At 58.6% G+C, this 12906-nt stretch overlaps 1 protein-coding gene across 1 annotated transcript in view; it reads left to right on the top strand.

The window, feature by feature from the left end:
* Window positions 1–12906, top strand: part of CAPN2 (calpain 2) — a 38231-nt gene that overhangs the window by 22479 nt on the left and 2846 nt on the right. Inside the window, exons 11-20 of the mRNA XM_081114431.1 lie at window positions 935–946; window positions 1751–1962; window positions 3030–3066; window positions 4017–4082; window positions 5502–5559; window positions 8948–9012; window positions 10318–10386; window positions 10915–10993; window positions 12138–12254; window positions 12507–12565. Coding sequence (XP_080970557.1) covers window positions 935–946; window positions 1751–1962; window positions 3030–3066; window positions 4017–4082; window positions 5502–5559; window positions 8948–9012; window positions 10318–10386; window positions 10915–10993; window positions 12138–12254; window positions 12507–12565 — 774 coding nt within the window. The remainder of the gene's footprint in view (window positions 1–934; window positions 947–1750; window positions 1963–3029; window positions 3067–4016; window positions 4083–5501; window positions 5560–8947; window positions 9013–10317; window positions 10387–10914; window positions 10994–12137; window positions 12255–12506; window positions 12566–12906) is intronic.

Genomic DNA, 12906 nt, shown 5'->3' with positions numbered 1-12906 from the left:
CGCCCTGCTTTCCGCACCAGAGAGTCCAGCTCAGCCGCAGCCCAGGGCCAGCTCGGCACTGCCCCCTCTCCTCTCTGGGCGGGGGCGGGCGGGGACCCTGACTGACCCCACACGCTGGGCCCTGGCCACCCTTCCCCCCTCCTTTCTGCAGGGCAGACCAGCTTCTCACAGCCTCTGGCTGCAGAGGAAGGAATGGGGGGGGGACAGGGGGGCAGCTGAAGTGGGTGCATGTGGGTGTGACGGTGGGACCCAGGGGTGTGCTGGGGTGGCTCCCGGAGGCCACACGTGCCCATCTCCCCGTCTCTCCCAGCCCCACATCTAGTGAGCCCGCCTCGGCAGCCCGCAGACAGCCATGGTGGGCGGGGGTATTTACACCAGGGAAATGGGCAGATACTATAAATCAGAGCTCCCGCCCTCCCCAGGGGGAAAGCCTCCAGAAGAACCTGGGTGGTCATTTGGTCCCATTTTAGAGATAAGAAAGCCGAGGCCAGAAAGGGGAAATGACTTGGCCAAGGAAAGACAGACATGATGTGGCCAACAGACGCCTCGAGCTGAGGCCGGCGGGCCCCTAGCCCAGGATGCACCCGCCTGGCCGGGCTGCTTGCTGGCTTCCTCCTGCCCGGGGCCCTGCACTCCCTGGTGGGAGGCGGGTGTGGCTTCGCTGTGGCCGACTGGGTGATCTTAGCCAAGTCACTGCAAAGCTCCGTGCCTCAGCTTCATGCTCCACAAAATGGGAATGGTGCTCATGGCTTGTCGACGTTATTGCTGGGGCATGCGATTTTTTAAGTGTGGGATGGTGTGAGTAGGGTGAGCCGATGCAGTTACGACTGCTGAAGCTACAGAGGAAAGGGACAGCAAAGGCGGCAGTCCCCACGGTGGTGTGCCCGTGCACATCTGGGCGTCGGAATTAATCGTGCACTTCTCTGTCTTGCAGGTTCCCGAGGAGGTACGTCTGGCATGCGTCAGCCCCCAGCCCTGGGGCTCAGGTTCGCCAACACGTGAACGGCTGAGACTGTCGGCTCGGGGGTCTTGTGACGGGTGGGCAGGGACTGGTCCCTGGCCCCTCTAGGGCCCTGGCGAGGTGGCTCAGGCCGCCGTCCTGCTGATGTGAGCTCAGCATGGGGAACCTCAGGCTGCCTGCCCCAGGCCGGCAGAGGCCAGGCATGGCTGAGTCCTGGGTGGACAATCTCTGGTCCTGGGACCACAGGAGGCTCTTCCCAAGCCCTGTGTGTTCTTAAAACGCGCCTGAAGGCCCGGCCGGTGTGGCTCAGTGGTTGGGTGCCGACCTATGAACCAGGAGGTCACGGCTCAATTCCCGGTCAGGGCACATGCCCAAGTTGCGGGCTCCATCTCCAGTGGGGGGGCATGCAGGAGGCAGCTGATCGATGGTTCTCTCTCATCATGGATGTCTCTATCCCTCTTCCCCTCCCTTCCTCTCTGAAATCAATAAAAAGATATTTTAAAAAAAATGAGCCTGAAGGGAAAGGTGGACCCTGCACTGAGAAGTCGTAGACTTGGATCGGAAACCCAGCTTTCTTGGAGCACGTTTAACGTGCCCAAGAGTCACTTCGGGGCGTGTGAGGTCCCTGGGAGACCTCAGTGGGCTTTGTCGCGTTTAAGGGAAAAGTCTGCTCTTTCCCTTAAATGAGGCCGACGTCGCCACTGTCGTCCTCTCGTCGCGAGAGCCAGAGCGACGTGGAGGTGGGGCCCGTCCCGCCCTCCACGCCCACTTGTTTCCGTTTGTCCATAGTTGGCCGGACAGACCAACATCCACCTGAGCAAGAAGTTCTTCCTGACGACCCGGGCGCGGGAGCGGTCGGACACCTACATCAACCTGCGGGAGGTGCTCAACCGCTTCAAGCTGCCGCCGGGCGAGTACGTGGTGGTGCCGTCCACCTTCGAGCCCAACAAGGACGGGGACTTCTGCCTGAGGGTCTTCTCCGAGAAGAAAGCCGACTACCAGTAGGTCCTCTCGCCTCCTGGCTCCCCGCACCCCCTTCCTTCCTCCCAGCCCGTCGCCGGCCTGTCCCAGGTGGGGCTCCACCCTCTCTGAGCGTCAGGGTCTTCTTCTGCGACACCCGCCTGCTTGGACGGGGTCGTGTGGGGTTGCTGGATCGAAGGACTTCAGTGTTAAACTCAGGGAAGCAGGGGAACCGGCCCCGCGGAGGACGTCTGTTAGACACGGGTGGTTATGGAGCAAATTGCAGAATCCGATTTCGCAGAATCATCACGTTGTTATTTTCAGTTTATGTCAGACTAGCTGCGAACATGGTCCCATCATGTGGAGAAACCTGGGGAGCCTTGAGCCCCTCAACTCTCCTGCTGTCCAGGGTGAACACCCCCGACCCCTGCACCATGGGACACAAGGTGTCTGACTTCCTGGCCCCAGGATGTTCACTCTGATTCCAATCGCCAGCACCAAGCGGTCCCTTAGCCTCTCTTTGCGGCGGCGGCACTTCGGTTAGGATTCTCAGGGGCCTAGTGTAAGATCCAGGGGCCCGAGGAAGACGTCCCTGAGCCGAAGTGCCCTCACCTGGGAGCAAGACGGTGTCCGGGATACACTGACCACGGCTGTGCTCCCAGTAGGGTCACCCATGAGCTCCGCACGGCCTGCCCGCTGCAGCCCCAGGAGCCAGCAGGCAGCGGCGTCTGTCGGGGGGTCTCAGTGTGAAAGATCCATGGGGCCCAGGGTGTTTGGATGGAATAAAAAAGCAGTTCCCAAGGCCGGGGAGCGAGTTGTCTGAGTACCAGCTCCATGGGGGGGGCCTGGGGGGTGGGGGCCGTGTTCTCTGATGACCACACCCAGCAAACAAACCAACAAACAATTCTCAGACTCTCCCAGCTGCTCGGCCGTCGCTCTTCCTCGGGGCATCTCTGCTACGTAGGGGATGGGCCAGGACCCAGGGGTGCGAGAGATCCACCGGCCCGCCCCTCTCTGGACTTCACGTCCACCTGTCAGCTGTGGTTTCTGCAGCGCGTCCTCCGCCCCACACCCCTCCCAGTAACACGCAGCCTCCTTCTCTTTCCAGGGTGGTCGACGACGAGATCGAGGGTGACCTTGAAGAGGTACGTGGACCACCCAGGAGCGGAGGGGCAGAAAGGAACCCTGGGGTTCAGGGGGGTCACAGCTGGAAACCAAGGCCTCCTTCAGCGCCAACCCACCCCCCCCTCACCCGCTGGGGCAAGTGAGGCCACATGTGTGTGGGGGGCTGTGCAGGACGGCCCGGTGCTGGGCTGATCGGCGCGAGATTCTCGCCACCGCCCTCTCTGGGCAGCGCTTGCTCTATAAAATGAAAGTGATTCAGTGACAGGTCCCGAAGGGCTGGGACAGACGCACAGGCAAGGCTCCGTCCTTCCAAGTGCAAAGTCGAGGGAGGAAAACAACATGGATTCGGCGCAGTTTCAAAGGGCCCCGTGGGCTCTGCTCACCGGCCAGCGTCCGATCCTCCCGGAACAGGCCGGCCGGCCCTCCCGTCCGATCCCATCAGAGCAGCTCACAAACGGCCACGCGGTCGGATGTCCGAGGAGCCTCCTATGCGAGACGTTAGCGTCTGTCTCAGTGATGGCGAACCTTTCGAGCTTGGCGTGTCAGCATTTTGAAAAACCCTAACTGAACTCTGGTGCCGTGTCACATAGAGAAATGTTTTGATCTTTGCCACCATAGTCAAACAAAGACTTATATTTTTGATTTTTGATATTTATTTTATATATTTAAATGCCATTTAACAAAGAAAAGTCAACCAAAAAAATGAGTTCGCGTGTCACCTCTGACACGCGTGTCATAGGTTCGCCATCACTGGTCTATCTCCTTCCCACGTAGTTCCTGCTCCCACTCATTATGTTTTCACTGGGAAAAAAAAATGAAGTTTTTACACCATCCTTTATCTCAACCCCCGAAACCTCCCAGTCCAGGCCGGGAGTGAGGTCGAGAAGGGCCTGTGGTGGGGAGGGGAGCAGGCGCCTGCCCGTCACCTTGGGGGACCCGCTGCCCCTCATTTCCGTGTCTCACCTTCCAGCTCGATGTCAGCGAGGACGACATCGACGACGGGTTCAGGAGGCTGTTCGCCCAGCTGGCCGGGGAGGTAGGTGTCCCCAGACCTCTGTCGTGCTCTGGTTGATTCTCGTCCTCAAGGCGACTTCAGGTTCAAGGGGAGGGGAAGCCAAGCTGGCGTGGTTCCGTGGCTGGGCGTCGACCTACGGACTCGTCTGATTCCCGGTCAGGGCACAGGCCCGGGTGGCAGGCTTGATCCCTGGTGTGGGGCGAGCAGGAGGCAGCCGATCCATGGTTCTCTCTCATCATGGATGTTTCTATCGCTCACTCCCTGTTCCTTCTTCTCTGAAATCAATACAAATATTTTTTAAAAATAAGTCAGTAAAGAGGAGAGGAAACAGACTGAACCGAAGCCAGGCGGGAGGAATTGCAAATGGAACTCAGGTTCCGCTCGGGTTCCTGCCCACGTCCCCCCCGAGACCGCTGCCCGCCCCGGGCCCCTCAGCTCTGCCTCTGCTCCTCCTGCCTCGATTGCCCGATGGCTCTTCTATTTCCTTTCTGTTCCACTCCAACCGAGACGTGGAACTCGGCCCCTCATCCTTGATTTCCACAAAGATAATTGGGGGGATGGACAATGTGAGCCGCTCACAAAGGGCATTGGACTTCCCTTTTCTTACAAAATCCCTCAGCCATCGGGGCCTCCGTTGGCTACAAAGTTCTCCAGCCCGTTTTCTTCCCACGACTCCAAGAAAAAGCCATCCTAGATATTTTTTTTTATAAATTCTTTTTTAAAAAAAAATATATTTATTTCTTTATTGATTTCAGAGAGGAAGGGATAAGTAGACAGAAATAGAAACATCAATGATGAGAGAGAATCACCGATCGGCTGCCTCCTGCACGCCCCCCACTGGGGATGTGCCCGCAACCCAGGCATGTGCCCTTGGCCAGAATCGAACCTGGGACCCTTCAGTCCGCAGGTGGACGCTCTCCACTGAGCCAAGCCAGCCAGGGTGACCACCCTAGATCTTCATCAATGGGCTTGCTCCTAGTTACTCAGTGGAAGGGGGTGAGTGGAGACGCCTGAACCACTCCACGGAGCCCTGAGAAAGTGCTGGGCCCGCCCTGACGGTCCGCGGGCTGGACCAGCTCACGGACCAGCTCACGGGGAGCCAGGGCCGAGGCTGAGAGGGCGAGGAAGGCGTGCTCAGGAGGAGGCGTGGGAACTAAGACCGCCAGCGCGGGAGGAGTGGAGAGTTGATCTCTATTCCCCGTGCGGAGCGGGGATGACCACTGAGAGTCTGTGTTAGGTCTGGGGTTGGGCGCCACCACCCTCCCTCCCCCGCCAGCAGCTCCGGGGGCCTGTGAGAGGTGCACACGCAGAGACCAGCCCAGACCTGCCGCGTGCACGGCTCGCAGGGCTCGGCGGAGCGGGCGTCCAGGGCACGTGGATGGCCCCGTGTGCCACGCAGCTCCCGGGACCAATAACCATGCCCTCCTTGCATGCCCACAGGATGCGGAGATCTCGGCCTTCGAGCTGCAGACCATCCTGAGAAGAGTTCTCGCCAAGCGTAAGTCTGCCCTCCGTGCAAACCCCTCACCCGCCCCTTCCCCTGCGGCCGGCCTTGCCACATCTGGGCTGCTGTGCCTGCACCGTCACGCCCCACTCCCAGTGGATGCCACCCCCGAGGAGTGGCTGAGGGGGCGTCTACGTGACGTGATTCTCAAAACAACAAGGGTCCCGGGGCCTGGTGGTCACAGTCACTTCCCGGCTCCATGGCTCACTGGCTTTGGGACCTAAACCAGGTCATAGAACCTTCCGGACCCGATTCCTTACCTGCTGGACAGTCACGTTACTACTCACCTCTTAAATGAGTAACGCGTAGAGCAGGCATGTCAAACTCCAAGGCTGACACGGGCCAAACAAACACGGTCTAAGTGTCTGTGGGCCGCAAGAAAACAAAAGCTTCCGTTTTCATGGAAACGTAGGTTTATTTTGATAGAGACATGCTGAATACAAAGGGCTGAAATAAATGAGTCACCGTTAACATAAAATAATAGAGCATTTTAATAAAAGTTAATATTTTTTTTTCTTGAACGTTAACTTACCAGACACTGAATAACTGCACAAATTAATAAGCATAAGGCAAATAAGCCTATTTTTCCTTGTTCTCCGAAAGCAAAATATTTCCTGTTGCGCACACCACACAAGTCAGTCCGAGACTAATGACGTGGCCATCGGCTGCTAAAATAGTCGCTGCTGGTGTTAGTGGAGAGAAATGGTGCGCCTGCGCGTAAGGGAAATGAATGCAACACGATTCTAGTAATCAGTCATTAGTGAACGTTGTAGTTCGTTAATAATTATGTATAACAGGATATTGTAAAGATTAAGTTACAAAAGTTTTATTAAAACGTTTCTTACATACCGTTATATTGGCTGGGCTGCAAAAATATTTGTTGTGGGCCGAATGTGGTCTGCAGGCCGTGAGTTTGACATGCTTGGCCTAGAAACTGCCTAGCAGAAAGCCCGTACCCCAGACATGGTGGCTATTGTGGTGAGTCATTGGCAACAAAAGGCTGAGCACCCGAGCGCCTGGACAACGGGAGCAGGGAAGCACCCCGAGTCCCTGCGTCCCCTGGCCGTCCTTAGTTGGAAATCACTGATGGAGAGGCATCGATCAATAATGAGGGAAGATGAAAAATAAATGGACCGTCTTATACTCAAACCAAGGGAATGACGTTAAAAAGCTGCATCTCCCAAACGTGTGTCAGTGAGCCTAAGCCGGCCCGTTTCTCACCGGGAGAAATGTCCCTTCGTTGGAGCCAGTGACCAGGCAGGCGACGTCAAGGCCCCAGGCTTCCGCAGAGAAGGAGCAAACTGGACAGAGACCCGAGGGGCTGGAGGGCCAGGCTGCGCACAGCCAAAAGCAGGAAATAGGCAAGGGCTGATGGCTCACCTCGCCGCTGGTGGCCAGTAGGGGGAGACACACACACACACACACACACACACACACACACACACACACACACACACGGCACCGACCCCCCACAGTCAGGAATCCTTCTATAATTTTTCTATTATTGTAGGGATAGAAACATCAATGATGAGAACCACTGACTGGCTGCCTCCTGCACGCCCCACACTGGGGATCGAGCCTGCAGCCCAGGCATGTGCCCCGACCCGGAATCGCACCGTGACCTCCTGGTTCCTAGGTTGACGCTCACCCCTGAGCCACACGGGGCTGCTATAACCTGACTCCCCCAGCTCTGTTTCTGCCCCTCAGATGGTCACAGGAGCCGAGGGCCTTTGGTAAGACAGCGGCCCAGGAGCAGGGTGTGAGTCAGAAGGGGGAAGCCTGGGTCAGACAGGGCGGGATGCTGCAGGCCTGAGCGTCAGCCCTGTGGGTGCCCCAGTCATGCCCAGACTAACCCCGGAGACAAGCAGATCCTCCTCTTGGAGCCCAGAGCCCAGGGCCAGCAGGGTCTCCGGAGATACTGGCTCCCGCCCTGTGGTCACCAGACCCATGGCTGTTAGAGCTCCGGAGTCACAGCTCCCACCAGGGGGACGGGCCAGTCCCTCCCCGCTCCAATCTGCAGGGAAAACAGGCGGTGGTGTTTACCCCGCGGCCGCCAGGCACCGGTGAGGTCATAGGCTTCAGACGTGTGGCCGCAGACGTGTTGACTAAAGCCTCATTGTTTCCACACAGATGGAGGGTGGGGGTGGGAAACCAGGCACTTGGCCTCCTGCTCCAGCCTTCCCCGTGCCTCTGAGCTTGGGAGCCCCCTCCCAGCTGCCTGGTGACTCCTGGCTGCCCACGCCCCACACAGCCCCCTGTCCACGCCCCACACACAGCCCCCTGCTCACACCCTGCACACAGCCCCCTGCCCACGCCCCACACACAGCCCCCTGCCCACGCCCCGCACACAGCCCCCTGCCCACCCCAAAAAGGGGTTGGGCCCAGACTGGCAGCTTTGAGACGGGTTAGGATCAGTGGTTCTCAACCTTCCTAATGCTGCCACCCTTTAATACAGTTCCTCATGTTGTGGTGACCCCCAGTTTCATTGTTACAAATTGAGCATCATTAAAGCATAGTGATGAATCACAAAAACAATATGTAATTATATATGAGTTTTCCCATGGTCTTAGGCGACCCCTGTGAAAGGGTCGTTTGACCCCCAGGTTGAGATCCGCTGGGTCAGGTTCTAACCTTAACGAGGACATGACAGAAACGGTGGGCTTCTCGCATGCCAGCACCAAGGAGAGGGCACCCGCCTGGGAGAGAACAGGTCCCAGGTGGCTTCTGGGCACAGGGAGGCTCGGAAAACGCCTGCGGCAGACGGTCCGAGTAAGCCCTCCGCCCAGCCCGGCCTCCACGAACTCACGTGCCCCCACTTTGCTTTTCCACGGGTGAGTCTGCACCAGGAGCACTTCAGGTCGCAGTCAGTCATCGTTGTTTTACTTATTTTAAAAGCACCTGTGGGCCTGGCCGGCTCAGGTCAGTGGATAGAGCGTCAGCCCGTGGACTAAAGGGTCGTGGTTTCAATTCCGGTCAAGGCCACGTACCTCGGTTGCAGGCTCCTCCCCGGCCTGGGCCCTGGGGCGTGTGCAGGAGGCAACCCATCGATGTGTGTCTCTCACATCGACGTTTCTCTCTGTCATTCCCTCTCCCTTCCACTCCCCCTAAAAACCAATGGACAAATGTCCTCAGGTGAGGATAACCAACCGCCACAGGAAAAGCATGGAGGGAGCCCCCCTGGCCCACGGCGAGCACACAGAGCAGGCAGGCGCCTCTGCACTGTCCCGGGCCAAGCCAGTAGCCAGATGCGCCACTCCACATCTTCCCAGTGGCCACTGTATCCAGAGGCGCCGACCCAGGGCCCTGCCACCGTGGTCCTGGAAAGTTCTCTCGCCAGTGCGGCTGCAGGAAGTTTTCCTGTCTCTCTTACCTTGTCTTCTAGGCCAAGATATCAAGTCGGATGGCTTCAGCCTGGAGACCTGCAAGATCATGGTTGACATGCTGGATGTATCCTTTTCACGCGTTCCCGAGAACACGGGCCGGGGAGCTTGCCATGTCACCTGCAGAGAGAGAGCCAGGCAGGCTGCCCGCCAGGGAGGCCCGCTGCTGCATGGGTGTAGGACTGTTGTCACAAGGGGACGTGTGGAACTTCAGGGGAGGGAAAGCCAGGCCCCAGGCTCAGAGGGCAATGGGCGCGTTCCTGGGACTCAGGCAGGACACTCCCACGGTGCGCCCACCATCCTCTGCCCCCAGCGCTTGGATATGTTTCCACCTCTTCCTCCAGGAAAACACACTTGACCCCTGAACAGCGAGGGGCACTGGCCCCCCACATCATAGAAAATCCTCCTGTAACTTTCGACTTCCTCAAAACTTAACTACTAATGGCCGCCTGCTGACCGGAAGTCTGACCAATACCATCAACAGCTGATGTACACATATTGTGTGCGACAGGCATCATATACCATACTAGAGGCCCGATGCACGAAATTCGTGCAAGAGTAGGCCTTCCTTCCCCCGGCTGCCGGCACTGGCTTCCCTCTGGCACCCGGGACCCGGGCTTCCCTCGCAGCCCCGGCTTTGTGCGGAAGGTCGTCCGGAAGGATGTCCGGTCTAATTAGCATCTTACGCTTTTATTATTATAGATTCTTACTCTAAAGTAGACTGCAGGAAATGTTATTAAAATCATAAGAGAAAATACACTTACAATACTGGGCACATTTATTGAAAAACATCCGCATCGGAGCGGACCTGCCCAGGTCCAGTCTGTGTTGTTGAGGGTCACCTGTATTCCCTCGGCCATGGTGTCTCTGATGCGCATGTGTCCTCTGGCCACGATGTTGTCGATGGTGGAGACAGAGCCCACCCTCCGCGAGCATCTCCTCGCCCTTTGCTCTCGCTCACGCCTTCCCAGGCCCCCGCCTGCTCCCGGGGCCGACGCATCATCCGTTTCCGCCTTGTTCCTGATGCCCCTGATAAGTGCTGGGCAGGGATGGTCCAAGCTTCTAAGAGGTTCTGTCTCATGGGCTCCCAGCACCCGCGGTGTAGCTCCCCCCCAAAAAGGCCTCTTAGACATGCACCCAAGAATACCCCCCCCCCCAATCAGCAAGCCACTAGAAGCCACCAGAAGCCCCCTGCATGTCATCCGACAGCTCCTTTTGGGCAGGATCTGGGGTCCCTATGGCACCCCGACCAGTCAGCAAGCGGGGCGCAGGGAGCCAGCAGGAGTCTCTCCGGCCCTCCCACCCCCGCGGGCGGGGTCCGCCAGAGCTCCTGTGGTCCCAGAGTGTCCAGTGTCTCCTTAACTGAAGGCAGTCCGACGGCAGCGGCAAGCTGGGCCTGAAGGAGTTCTACGTTCTCTGGACGAAGATTCAAAAGTACCAAGTGAGCGCGGGAGGGCTGCCGGCAGGGCCGGGGTTGTGACGGGACGTGCTGCGCTTGGGCCTGTGGACACAGCAGCCCGGCGGGAGGGGCAGGGACACCTCCCAGGGCATGAGCTCAGGATGCGTGAAGGCAGGCCCGGCAAATGCCCAGAGCGCAAAGCCAGGGCTTTGCAGGCTCAGTGGTCTGCTTCCCGCCTTTAGCTCGCAGATCAGAAACGGGGTCTTCTGGAAGCCGCCCCCCCAAAGGCTGTGTGGCCTCTTGTGCTTGGGAATTCTAACGGCCGGAGAATACAGATACGTAAGACAGGAACACGGGCCCCCCAGTAGTTGGCTGCCTGGATGTGCGGGTTTACAAACCGGCGCACACAGAGGCAAAATACCATCAGCTACTGGCGGCAGGAACGGCGATTCTCCCGACGGGAGGGTGGGGGGCGCGGAGCTGGGAAACCTGCCCCCTGGGCACCGAGGGGCCTGTGCCTGCCCTACCCTGGGGCAGGTTCTCATAACCGTCTTGCACCTGCCATTCCAGAAAATTTACCGGGAAATCGACGTGGACAGGTCTGGCACCATGAACTCCTACGAGATGCGGAAAGCCTTAGAAGAAGCAGGTGAGACTTGATGGCGTTTCCTTTTGCCTCGTTGGTGGCGTGTGTGACGCACACAACACAACACGCAGTTTGGTGAGCGGTGAGATAAAGCAGGTGCCATTTAGTACAATCCCATCCCTTTCATCCCCCGTGAAGGCCGATGGGTAAAACCAAACGAGGCCCAGATGCTCTGCCCACGAGGCCGCCTTGCGTCTGAGTCTCCTTCTCAGAAGCCTGGCGGGTCCAGCCGGCAAGGCCGGCTCTCGGCCGCGCCCCCAGCTCCCCCTTTGGGGTACAGGGCTGGTGAGGCACACATGGGGCGTCTCCGCGCCTCTTAGGGGGAAGTCCCTGGCAGAGTGGGACACGGATAAAAGGGGCGCAAGCTTGTGGGAGACAGACGGGTGTGTTTGGGGGGACAGGTAGGACCATGTGAGAGGGTTCACTGTATTAGCAAAGACCCCAAATCGCTGGCTTAAACGAGATGCCTCATTTTCTCACTTAACCCCCCACAAGCTGAAGAAGTTCAAGGCTGGGAGGGTGCCCCCGGCTGTTAGGGACCCGGCAGCTCTGTCACCAGCCCTTAGCATGTGGCCGTGGGGCCCCAGGTGGCCTGCCACCACACCCCCATCCCGGCAACGGGCTGACGGAGGGAAAGACACACAGGTCACTGCACACACATCCCATGGCCGGAATGTGGTCACCAGGCCCCAGAGGGCTGCAAGGGATGCTGGGAAGTGTGACCTTGATCCCAGGCAGCCAGGACCCCTGAACAGATCTATTCCTGGAGGGAAATCATATTCGTTTACCAAGAGCAGCTTCTGCCACATGCATCCAGGCAGAACCTAGTCGCTGAGATGACGCAGCGCTGAACAAACAGGAGAGGCAGTGGCTCACCCCCTGGAACAGTGTGAGGGTGGAAGTGGGAACAGACAGGACAAGTCCTCCCTGTTGGATAGTGAGGAGCCAGGCAGGGTGCAGGGGGACAGTCTGGGAATGACAGTCAAAGGCCCTGGCTCTGCAAAACCAACCCGGCCTCCTCGACGAGCGGCCAGGGGACAGAAGCGATCGTAGTTGCCATTTAAAGGGCCACATCCGTTCCGCCTGTGTTCAGAGCTCGGGGTGCAGTCCCGTCCTGAGCCAGCGTCTGCTCGTCCTCTCCCCTCAGGTTTCAAGCTGCCCTGCCAGCTCCACCAGGTCATCGTGGCTCGCTTCGCCGACGACGACCTCATCATCGACTTCGATAACTTTGTCCGCTGCTTGATTCGCCTGGAGACGCTGTTCAGTAAGTGGCCGCTGGGGGTAGACACGTGTCAGTCCCCACGCGCGAGAGCAGCCGCCTCCCACGTGGGTGGGCTCGCCGGGACCAGAGGCCTGTCTGTCCAGTTGAGGGTGGAAACCCTTCTCTCGTTGGGGGAGGGAGGGAAGAAATGACGGCTTGGGAGACTCAGGGGTGCGGCTGCCAGAGGGGAAGGAGATGACGTGCCCGTCGCTGCTACTCGCTCACGGGTGACACCCTGTTTTTCTCCCTCCCCAGGGATATTTAAGCAGCTGGACCCCGAGAACACGGGAACCATACAGCTCGACCTGATCTCTGTAAGTACACCACCCCTCGCTCGGACCTGGACGGGAGGGGAGGGCTGTCGCCTGGGGGACAGGGACCTATGGCTGGTTGACATGCTGTCTGAAAGCTCTCTCGTCTGCTGGGGACAGGCCCGTGAATGGGTCTAGGACCCCATGAGGCACTGTGTTTGCAGCTTTTCCCCAGCTTCTGATCGGCTCTAGAACACCAGGAGGCGCACCTGGTCCCTGGTCCCAGGAGCTTCGCCCTGAGGCCAGCACTGGGTGGGGTTATGAAACACTCTAAGAGGTGCAGATCCCTCTAAGAAACGCGGCCTGCTAACCAGCAAGCCTGGGCAGGGTGCTTCTAGAAGGAA

This window comes from Myotis nattereri (genome assembly GCF_964212035.1).
Source record: "Myotis nattereri genome assembly, chromosome: 20".
NCBI lineage: Eukaryota > Metazoa > Chordata > Mammalia > Chiroptera > Vespertilionidae > Myotis > Myotis nattereri.
Note: the sequence above shows the minus strand (reverse complement) of the source record. Positions and strands in the feature narration are given on the sequence as shown.